General features: G+C 39.8%; 1 protein-coding gene across 1 annotated transcript in view; it reads right to left on the bottom strand.

Moving 5' to 3' along the window:
• The window catches only part of LOC126328907 (cytoplasmic dynein 2 heavy chain 1), a 906,666-nt gene that overhangs the window by 17,311 nt on the left and 876,998 nt on the right, over nucleotides 1-12,357 (bottom strand). Inside the window, exons 70-71 of the mRNA XM_049996078.1 lie at nucleotides 6,546-6,669; nucleotides 60-157 (exon numbers count right to left, since the gene is read on the bottom strand). Of these exons, the coding sequence (XP_049852035.1) occupies nucleotides 60-157; nucleotides 6,546-6,669 (222 nt within the window). The remainder of the gene's footprint in view (nucleotides 1-59; nucleotides 158-6,545; nucleotides 6,670-12,357) is intronic.

Consider the following 12,357-nt stretch of genomic DNA (forward strand, 5'->3'; position numbering starts at 1 on the left):
ATAATTAAGACTTTATGACTATTCCTCATATGAATAAGACAACAGCACAACTTAAATACCTGGTTGAGTTTCTTCCATAAATTCAGTATGGGAGCAATGTGTTTCTGCCATTTATCTCTGTCAAATTTCTGAGAACCCTCTGTTGGGAGGATTAATTCTGGAAAGGAAGAGAAAAGTAAAATGGGATTGTTACAGAAAACAGCAATGAACATGAAAAAGTTCTACAGCACTGGAAATTTCATATCAGAAACAATACAGAACCATGCAACAGCAACTTACTGATACATGGTGCATACTTTACATTCAATGTGACTTGGTACTTTTCACAAGGGTGCCGGGAGCAGAAGTATCAGTACAGGGGATGGAGGGGAGATATTAGTGTTTAATGTCCCATCAATGAGGTCATCACAGATGGACCTCAAGCTTGGATTGAGGCAGGATGCAGAAGGAAATCAGCCGTGCCCTTTCAAAGGAACCATCCCATCATTTACCTTAAGCGATTTAGTGAAGTCACAGAAAACCTGAATTTGGAAGGCTGGATGAGGATTTGAATAATCATCCTCATGAATGTGTAATAAGCACTGTGCCACCACTCAGTGTGTATCAGTAGAAGTCAGCTGATACTGATTTTCTTCCACTTTGTGCCAACCATTATTAGCAAACAATTACTGTTCGTGGTAGCCATTAGTGATGTAACAACTCCAAAAATTTTACGATCTCTTGAGCTACCACTCTTTTTCCATTTTCAGTACACTCATACTTGCAGCCATGAGTCATGAATACCTATATTTGAATGGTGAGCTTAATGTATTCAGCTTCAGTATCATCTTACACTAGCTTGTTGATCAACAAGAAATGTGGCAGCCAGCGTCTTCATAACCAAAAATCGTATATTGATGAGTCTCAGATTCAGAACTTAATGTGGAATAGAAAGACACTTAAGAAGATAGCAACAAGAAAATATTTCCAAAGATTAGAGAAAACACTTCCACAGCCCTTGTACCCAGATATATAGATTCTTCTGTTGTTCTGACTGCTTTAGTTTCCAGTTGTGAGAGGGAGCTGCTATGTCATAGAGTTTCTTTTTGTCCATTTATTGAGGGCCCTTTCCACTTAAAGAAAGCTTCAACACTTTCCCACTTCGGACTTCCTTTCCACTTCAAATAATAGTTGATCAAGCACAAGTGCTAGATACAAATCTAGCACAATAGTCGGGGACTGGAAGAGACCCCAGTGATATACAGTCCCCGTAAACAAACTTATAATGAAAAACTTATTACTGTGCAATCGGTGTAAAACAAAGCTGTATGGAACCCTTTTGGCTGTAAAAGAGCAATCTGTGTAGTGTTCAGTACAGCCATACAAGGATCTTACTAAAAGAACTCTCACAAAAAACAAAGAAATTCTGGTCATAGGCAAAGGATGTCAGTGGCACCAAAGTTAGTGTCCAGACACTCTGGATTATATGGGAACTGAAATGGAAGTTAGCAGAACAAAATCAGAAATACTGAACTCAGTTTCAAATGTTCCTTTACAAAGGAAAATTCAGGATTACTATCCCAGTTTATCTCTTAAACCACTGGCTGTATTACAATGAATTATCTGAACATACAGACCTGTAGTTATCAACATCAAATTTTTTCTCCTGTCTGTAAATAGGAAATTATAAGCAACTATGATTATGAAAGTTAATAAATCAGTCAAGAATGCTAGCAAAGTATTTCTGCTAGATAGAGCAGATAAACAGTTACTAGTATCTCACTTAGTAAACTGAATTCACTTATTTCCAGTAAGAAGGATGTAGAGGAAAAGGGCAAAGTTTAAGCAAATTGTAAATAATGGTCTGGAGAATAATGTGCATAGTAGTGGATAAAGGATGCAAAAGACCCATCATCGTTTAATAACAAAATTGAGAGGATGCTGAGGAAGCAGCGGCTGTTGAACTCTCGGTTCAAAAGGGAACACATAAATGACGACAAGCGAAGGTTAGTAGAGATTCATGCATCTGTGAAAAGATCTTTGCACAAAGCATACAACAACTACTACTGTCACACCTTAGCAAAAGGTACAAGCATATAGAATAAGTTCAGAGATATCTGAGTGGCTAAAAGACATGTTACGTAATAGAACCCAGTATGGTGTGGAAGTTGAGTGGCTGCAGGAAGAGACAAGATGACTTATACAAAATTTCCAGTTGGCATGATGAATTGCAGCTAGCCCTAAACGTGGAAAAATGTAAGTTAAGATGGATGCATGGGAAAACCAAACATGTAATGTTCGGATACAGTATTAGTAGTGTCCTGCTTGACATAGACAAGTCATTTAAATATCTGGCCATAAAGTTGCAAAGCAATATGAGATGGAATGAGCAAATTAGAATAGTGGTAGAAAAGGCAAATAGTTGGCTTCGGTTTATTGGGAGAATTTTAGGAAAGAGTGGATTACCTGTAAAGGAGACCACATATAGGATGCTGGTGCGACCTATTCTTGAGTACTGGTCGAATTTTTGGGATCCATACCAGTCAGATTGAAGGAAGACATCAAATAAATTCAGAGGTGGGCTGGTTTATTTCTTATCTGTAGGTTCAAACAACATGTGTTACAGAGATGCTTTGATAACTCAATTGGGAACCCCTGGAACAAAGGCAATGATCTTTTAGAGAAACGCTACTGAGAAATTTCAGAGAATCAGCATTTGAAGGTGACTGCTGAACAATTCTAGTGCCACAATCATGCATGTGCAAAAGGACCAAGAAGATACGATATGAGAAATTAGGCCTCAAATAGATAGTCATTTTTCTCTCACTCTATTTGTGTGTGGAACAGGAAAGAAATGACTAGTGGTACAGGGTACCCTCCACCACGCTTTGTATGGTGGTTTGCAGAGTATCTATGTAGATGTAGATGTAGATGCAAGTTTGCCTTAGAAAGCACCTACCTGGAAAAAAGTAACTAAGTAAACTGTTAAAGCAAGGAACAAATTTTTATCTCAACAAAACCGTATGAATTTTTACATCTCAGAGACTTAACTGCTAGCTTACTTCTCTTTCTACACATTTCCAGCAAGTCTATATAGCTGTGGTTACATTTCATCCACAGCAGAATGGGAACAATAACTAAAGATTCTGCATATCTCTGTAATGTCAGTGAGCTTGCCCAGCTAGCCGCACAGTCTAATGTGCTGCTTCCTGAGCGGGAAGGCGTGCCTGTCCCCGGCACAAATCCACTGAGCAGATCAGTGTCAAGGTCAGATATGCCGACCAGCCTGTGGATGATTTTTAAGGCAGTTTTCCATCTGCATTGGCGAATGCTGTCTGGTTCCCCTTACTCCGCCTCAGTTACAATATGCTGGTGATTGCTGCGTAAACACTGGCTCCAAATATGTGTACATTATAATTACTCCACCATGCAAACATTTGGGGTTACAATCATCTGGTATGATACATTCCCAAAGGGGGGGGGGGGGGGGGGGGGGGGTCCTCTGGGGCCAAACTGCACAATAACGCTAGGTTCAGTGTGGCGCGGGGGTGGGGTAGGTGGACTGCTGTGGCCTGTTGTGGGGTTGTAAACCACTGAGGGCTACAGCGGGACAAAGCCTATCCATCATTTCTAGGCCCCTGGTACACTACACAATGTCAGTACTATCTTTATTGAAACTTCCCGTAAGATCAGAACTGTGTGCCAGCCTGTGTCAAGAAACTGGTGCCTCTGCCTTCTGTGGCAGGTGTTCTACTGACTGAGCTATCCAAGCATGACTCACGACCGAGTGCCACACCTTTACTCTGTCAGTATCACTTCTCCTACCTTCCAAACTTCATAAAATTTCTCCTGCATGTCTTGTGGAACTAGCACTCCTGGAAGAAAGGAAATGAGATGAGGCACTGACGGAAGTAAAGCTGTGATGACTGGTCGCAAGTCATGCTAGTGTATCTCACTTAATAGAACACTTGCCCCAAATTTCAAAGTTCATGGTTTGAATTTCAGTCTCTACACACCCACCCACCCACCCACACACACACACACACACACACAGACACACACACACACACACACAGCAGAGCAAAAATTCATTTAGGAAACAATCCTCCAGGTTGTGGCTCAGTCATGTCAATACTTTGTGGCCCAGTTTTTGTTGTACTGTTCCCACGAAATGTCTAAATCTGATAAGTTTGATGTTGGGATTCTATGATTTATGACAAGGATTGTGAAAGACCAAATACATAAACTCTGGATTGGTTCAATAATTTTTCTGCAATAACCATTAACATTCAGGGAGAAGAGGTCAAAAGTTTGAGGTTTGCTGATGGCACTGTAATTCTGTCAGGAACAGCAAAGGACTTGGACAGCATCTTGGAAGGAGGACATAAGATGAATTTCAACAAAAGCAAAACAAGGACAATGCAATGTAGTGAAATTAAATCAGGTGGTCCTAAGAGAATTAGATTAGGAAACGAGACTCTAAAATAGTACAGGAGTTCTGCTATTTGGCAATAAAATACCTGATGAAGGCCAAAGTAGTGAGGATGTAAAATGTGGACCAGCAATAGTAAGAAAATACTTAATGAAGAAGGGAAATTTGTTACCATCAAATTCAGATTTAAGTATTATGAAGTCTTTTCTGAAGGTATTTACTTGGAGTGTAGCTGTGTTTGGAAGTGAAATATGGATGATTAACTGTTTAAACAAGAAGACAATGGCAACTTTTGAAATATGGCATTACAGGAGAATTCTGAAGATTAGATGCATAGATCGTGTAAATAATGAGGAGGTAGCACTTTGTCTTCAGGCTACTAGTGGCCTACTGGGATCATCCGACTGCTGTGTCATCCTCAGTGGAGGATGCGGATGGAGGGGCATGAGGTCAGCACACCGCTCTCCCAATTGTTATGATGGTATTCTTGACCGAAGCTGCTACTATTCGGTCGAGTAGCTCCTCAACTGGCATCATGAGGCTGAGTGCACCCCGAAAAATGGCAACAGCGCATGGCGGCCTGGATGGTCACCCATCCTAGTGCCGACTACGCTCGACAGCGATTAACTTCAGTGATCTCATGGGAACCAATTTATTCATTGTGGCAAGGCTGTTACCAAATAATGAGGAGGTACTGAATAAAATTTATGAAACAAGAAATTCGTGGCACAGCTTGATTAAAAAAAGTGATCAGTTGATTGGACACGTCCTAAGACATTAAGAAATCATCAATTTAGTTTTGGGGGAACATGTGGGGACGTAAAACCCACAGAGGGGGATCAAGAAATGAATACAATAAGCGTGTTTACCAGCATGTAGGTTGCAGCAGTTATTCAGAGGTGAAGGGGCTTGCACAGGATAGAGTAGCATAGTGAACTACATCAAACAGTCTTTGCACTGAAGATTGCAACAACAACAACTATTTTTTCTCAGACTGGGTTTGCACTATGGAAGGTCAGTGTTTCAGTTTTCTCCATAAATATTTTCATATTACATTAACTGGAAATGTGGTTTCATTTATATGGTAACTCTGTGTTCAAGTTATCATCAAATATTATAAAAGGATTCTTTAAATCCATTTGCTGCATTGTGGTGACTTCATTATACATATGTTAAATAGTCATGTTGACAGATGGCACCCTTGTCTGTCTCACTGATTTATATTAGCAGTAAGTTTATCAGTATCATTTGTTCTTACTATTATAGAATTGTACCTATACAGTGAGTGTATTACATTAATAAGGTGGGCTGGTATGACTCCTCTTTTTAAAATATCCCACAGAAGTCTCTTTGAACACTATCAGAAACCTTTAGATAATTAATAAATAAATAAATCATATGCTGTCAGGTTGAGCTAGAATAATTTTTGGTTCATTCACTACCAAAGTTTCTTTTCACAGCTCATCCATAACTTTTTTAAATGATCTCATTATTCTTATTCTAAAATCATGTTAGTTTATAGATTATCTCCTTTCTGTTTACTTAATTGTTTCATAATTTTATAGAGCTGATCTTGATGTTCCCACATATAATTTTCTATTTCAGTAAAATCACTTATTAAATGTACACCTAATACTAAATATTAATTTATATGTGCATTGCAGTGATGAATAAGTTCAATGGATGTAGATTAAACTGCTTGAAGAAATACCCAATCATCTATTTTTTATGTAGCTTTATTTATCCCAGAGCACATTTAGGGTTTTCAACCAACATCAGTGATATAAATTTATGGTTTCATCAGAAAGGTGTGTGTGTTGATTGCATTTTGAATTTTCACCTATCTTCAATTGGCATAATACATTTATATCTTCATCAATACAGCTGCAGTGTTCAAAAATGCATTGTCAGAAACACTGCACTGATGAAAATAAATGTATTATGCTGATTCAAGATGCAAAATGCAGCTTGTCTTAAATAACACTATATAAAAAATGTCTAACTGCTGTAGAACAACAGCACCATTTGCAGTACAAAGAAATAGACAAGGACTAAATTATGCTCTCTAATAATTACTTCAACTATGTTCCCCACTCATTAAAGAATCTATGGAAAAACCAATAAATTTACATACTTTTCAACTCAGAGATGACAACTTTGCTCACTGTCTTCTGCCAAGAGCGTTCAATGTTGCTAGGCAAACCAAAATAGGTAGGCTTGTCAGTATCCGAAAGTATGTGGATGGCTTTGTAATAATCCTGAAATATCAATGAAGAAAACAATTAGCAGCTTATAAAACTATTAAGGATACACTTACATGATTAGGAGACTGTTCACACAAATATTACACTATCTGACCTAATTACAATATCTGTTTGTGCTGACTTCCCATATGGGATTGCCACAGCTCCCTACCCGACACCTTCTCAGGTGGAATATGGAGAGATGCCTCTCAGATAGGAGGAAATGTAGTATCCCGGCTGGATCAAAACTAGCAAACAACCTTTGATTCCAGGTTGGAAGTGGTTTCAGCACAGTGTCCATAATCCAGAGGAGCAACCTGGCAGAAACCTCTGAGACTAATGGCTTCAGATGTAAGAATGAAGATGAGATGACAGCTGTCTTTCTGTAAGACTTTTTCGCTTATGCATGATGGAAACTACATTCAAATATTCCAAAAGGTAGCCAATCCTTTGTCAGAATGGCCAACACAAACAGGTTTTCAGATTCTGGAGCAATCAAAACATGATGCAGCATTGTAGAGTTAGAGCTTCCCAAGACTACATACTACATACCAAGAACAAGCACATGATATGCTCAGAGGACATAAATGCACTAATAGAAGCTGGCAAAATCAAAAGAGTAACCAGAATATTAGATGAACACAACATCAACATATTCTCATTACAGGAAATTAAATTCACCAATGAAGAACCTTCTAAGCCAGAAGATTATAGAGTGCACAAGGGACAGCAATAGGCTAGGAGCTATGACATTGTGGACTTGATTCATAGTAAAGAAGAGGTATATAGAATCAATTGCAAGTGCATAATTAGCACCAGAAGTATTATCAATTGTGACTTTCAAATACGGAAACAAAGCACAAAAAATCATAAATGAGTATGTTCCTATGAATATCAAAAACAAGAAGAACCCTAAAGAGGTTGAACAATTTTGTAAAGGACTTGACGATACCATATCTAAGATACCACCGAAACAGGTAATGAAAATGTATACCCTTCCGAATATATAAAAATTAATAATGGGGTGCCCCACAGCTTGGTATTGGGACCATTGTTATTCTTGATTTTTATTAATGATCTACCTCAACAGTTTCCAACAGCTGATACCATATTATTTGCTGATGATACCAGCTTCATTATAAAAGGGAAGAATGATTACGAGATGCAGCAAAAAATCAATAAAACAGCAGAAATGGCAGAAAAATGGTTTAAAGATAACTGTCTAGTTGTCAATTACAAGAAAACTGTATGGATGAACTTCAACCATATAAGGAACAAAAATAGGACCAATGTACAATTAACATTATCAAATAGCCAAATTCAGCAAAAGAATCACACAAAAATTTTAGGACTATGAGTGAAGAAGCATCTAAGATGGGAAAAACATGTAGAAATGCTTGACAAAAAAATTAAGCAAGTCCTGTTACATATTAAGAGTGCTTAAAAATTGCTCTAATACCGAAACAGTGTTAAGTGCTTATTACACATACATGCATAGTTTACTGGGGTATGGCATAGTGTTCTGGGGCAATACCTCTTTTGCAAAGCAGTCTTTTAAGCTCCAAAAGAAAGCTGTAAGATTAATAAGTGATGTTACTTACAGAGCACCGGTATCTTTAAGGAATTTAAAATCATGACTTTACCATCTACATTTATATTTGTAAGCACATGCTTCAGCTTTGAATAATGAGATCCACTATTATCAAACAAGGAACAGGGATGACTATCATAGAGATGTTCACAGAAAATCAATATATGAGGAAAGTGCTGTTTACAAACCAAAAATTCTGCACGGTGCACTGCCAGACAGCACCAAAAAAACACCAAACAGTAATACATTCAAAAAATAACAAGAAAATCTACTAATAAACAACAGCTTCTACAGCATTAATGAATACTTGAAATTTTGCTCATATCTGTGGTCTGCTTCAAAACTATTTAAACAGAAATGTGTAATTATCAACCTTTCCTAGACAAAACCAAACTTCTTTCATCAACGTATGTATTCAATCATGTACTTAGCTTTTTTGCTGTATGTTACTATGCCTATTTAAATAAGGTAATGGTATTCAATAGTTTTAGTAAAAAAAACGACCAAGGGGTTTTGCAAGCTTTTATTCAGTGTCTGTCTATGTGTGTGTGCGCGCGAGTGTATACCTGTCCTCTTTTCCCCCTAAAGTAAGTCTTTCCGCTCCCGGGATTGGAATGACTCCTTACCCTCTCCCTTGAAACCCACATCCTTTCGTCTTTCCCTCTCCTTCCCTCTTTCTTGATGAAGCGACCATTGTCTGCTTGTGTCTGTGTATGTGCGGATGGAGATGTGTGTGTATGCGAGTGTATACCTGTCCTTTTTTCCCCTTAAGGTAAGTCTTTCCGCTCACGAGATTGGAATGACTCCTTACTCTCTCCCTTAAAACTCACATCATTTCGTCTTTCCCTCTCCTTCCCTCTTTCCTGAAGAAGCAACCGCTGGTTGTGAAAGCTTGAATTTTGTATGTATGTTTGTGTTTGTTTGAGTGTCTATCGACCTGCCAGCGCTTTTGTTTGGTAAGTCACATCATCTTTGTTTTTAGATATATTTTTCCCACATGGAATGTTTCCCTCTATTATATTATATACAAAGATTATGTGACTTACCAAACAAAAGCGCTGGCAGGTCAATAGACACACAAACAAACACAAACATACACACAAAATTAAAACTTTCGCAACCAATGGTTGCTACTTCAGGAAAGAGGGAAGGAGAGGGAAAGACGAAAGGATGTGGGTTTTAAGGGAGAGGGTAAGGAGTCATTCCAATCCCGGAAGCAGTAAGACTTACCTTAGGGGGGAAAAAGGATAGGTATACACTCGCGCACACACACACATATCCATCCGCACATACACAGACACAAGCAGACATTTGTAAAGGCAAAGAGTTTGGGAAGAGATGTCAGTCGAGGCAGAAGTACAGAGGCAAAGATGTTGTTGAAAGACAGGTGAGGTATGAGCAGCGGCAAATTGAAATTAGAGGAGGTTGAGGCCTGGCAGATAACGAGAAGAGAGGATATACTGAAGGGGAAGTTCCCATCTCCGGAGTTCTGACAGGTTGGTGTTAGTGGGAAGTATCCAGATAAACCAGACGGTGTAACACTGTGCCAAGATGTGCTGGCCGTGCACCAAGGCATGTTTAGCCACAGGGTGATCCTCATTACCAAAAAACACTGTCTGCCTGTGTTCATTCATGCGAATGGACAGTTTGTTGCTGGTCATTCCCACATAGAAAGCGTCACAGTGTAGGCAGGTCAGTTAGTAAATCACGTGGGTGCTTTCACACATGGCTCTGCCTTTGATCGTGTACACCTTCTGGGTTACAGGACTGGAGTAGGTGGTGGTGGGAGGGTGCATGGAACAGGTTTTACACCGGGGGCGGTTACAAGGGTAGGAACCAGAGGGTAGAGACGGTGGTTTGGAGATTTCATAGGGATGAACTAAGAGGTTCCGAATGTTAGGTGGACGGCGGAAAGACACTCTTGGTAGAGTGGGGAGGATTTCATGAAGGATGGATCTCATTTCAGGGCAGGATTTGAGGAAGTCGTATCCCTGTTGGAGAGCCACATTCAGAGTCTGATCCAGTCCCGGAAAGTATCCTGTCACAAGTGGGGCACTTTTGTGGTTCTTCTGTGGGAGGTTCTGGGTTTGAGGGGATGAGGAAGTGGCTCTGGTTATCTGCTTCTGTACCAGGTCGGGAGGGTAGTTGCGGGATGCAAAAGCTGTTTTCAGGTTGTTGGTGTAATGGTTCCGGGATTCCGGACTGGAGCAGATTCGTTTGCCACAAAGACCTAGGCTGTAGGCAAGGGACTGTTTGATGTGGAATGGGTGGCAGCTGTCATAATGGAGATACTGTTGCTTGTTGGTGGGTTTGATGTGGACAGATGTGTGAAGCTGGCCATTGGACAGATTGAGATCAAAACCATGAAAGTGGCATGGGATCTGGAGTAGGACCAGGTGAATCTGATGGAACCATAGGAGTTGAGGTTGGAGAGGAAATTCTGGAGTTGTTCTTCACTGTGAGTCCAGATCATGAAGATGTCATCAATAACTCTGTACCAAACTTTGGGCTGGCAGGCCTGGGTAACCAAGATGGCTTCCTTTAAGCGACCCATGTACAGGTTGGCGTACGAGGGGGCCATCCTGGTACCCATGGCTGTTCCCTTTAATTGTTGGTATGTCTGGGCGGTTCCAAACTGAACAATCCATTGCGCTCACTCACCTAATCCTTCACCTACACATCAACCCAGCCAATGAACACACCCGTCAACTCCTATCCTTAATAAAAGTCCTCAATCTTTCCTCTCCCACATCCACACCGGCTGTTCAGAGCATCGTCCTACAGGCCAACCGCAAATTAGAACAGCATGCCACCCTCCACCTCAAAAAACTATCTAATCTCCTGGTTTCCCACCTCCGTAAAAGCAACTCACTCAACCTTTACAACCTTTCCAACAAACCTCAGCCACCTCTCCTTGCACACAAACCCAGTCTCTCCCATCTACTCAATCTCCCACTTCCAGCTCCACTCCCTCCAAAACCTCAAAATTCCAATCAACACAATCTGGAACCACAACACCCTAATTCAGTAGTTAACCTTTCCTCCAAACCTCTCTCCCAATCCGAAACCTCTGTCCTATCCAAAGACCTAACCTTCAGCCCCACTCCCAGATTCAACCAAACAGCCCCAGATTTTGTACATGATGCAAATATATATTTTATACTGTTCTGTACATTGACAAGTCCAATATCAATATCATGAATGTGATAATACGGGCGCTAAGTAAAGAAATAATCCCAATTAGTGATTTCAGTGCACAGATAGGCAGGGAAAAGCAGCACAGAAGCAAGAAGGGTATTAGGTGGTTTTATGATACTCAACTAGCAATTAGAATACAGTGACATGATATGTGAGGTGAGGAGAATTAAACAAAAAATGATGCAGGCTGCACATGAAGAGGGCCACACAAAGAAGATCAGAAAGCACAAAGGTGGCACAAAAGATAGCTGAAAACAAATAAGAAGCATGGAAGGGGATTAATGGCAGTGAAACATAAGGCAACCGGGACCAATTTAAAAAAAGTAGAAAGTGAACAGCTGAAGAAAACTCCAGAAAAGTAAGGCAAGTGTGCTTTACACTGTGTTCAAAAGCGGAATGAGGGGATACACCATAAGAGAGCTTAAAGACAACTGCAAAATTATAGATAAGTACATAAAAAAGCTATTGAACTGCAAAGAACCATAAGAGACTTTAAAAATGTATGCATCTTAATGAGTATCAATGGAGATAAGATTATATTCCAAGAAGAAGTAAAAAGAGCAATCCTGAACCTCAAGAACAACAAGACGCCTGCAAAAGATCTTATATTGGCTAGAATGATAAACTGGATAGGCTTCATGGTGATACCATTATCACCAAAGACTTAAAATGTATCTGTGAAAAGGAGCAAATACTGAAGGGTTAGAAGGCAACTAAAACACAAGAAAGTAGAAAAAAAGTGGGTGGTTACAGAGGGATATCTCTCCATCAGCCACTTATAATATTGTTGTTGTTGTGATCATCAGTACTGAGACTGGTTTGATGCAGCTCTCCATGCTACTCTTTCCTGTGCAAGCTTCTTCATCTCCCAGTACCTACTGCAGGCTACATCCTTCTGAATCTTCTTAGTGTAT

The sequence above is a fragment of the Schistocerca gregaria genome, chromosome 2, assembly GCF_023897955.1.
Source record: "Schistocerca gregaria isolate iqSchGreg1 chromosome 2, iqSchGreg1.2, whole genome shotgun sequence".
Lineage (NCBI taxonomy): Eukaryota > Metazoa > Arthropoda > Insecta > Orthoptera > Acrididae > Schistocerca > Schistocerca gregaria.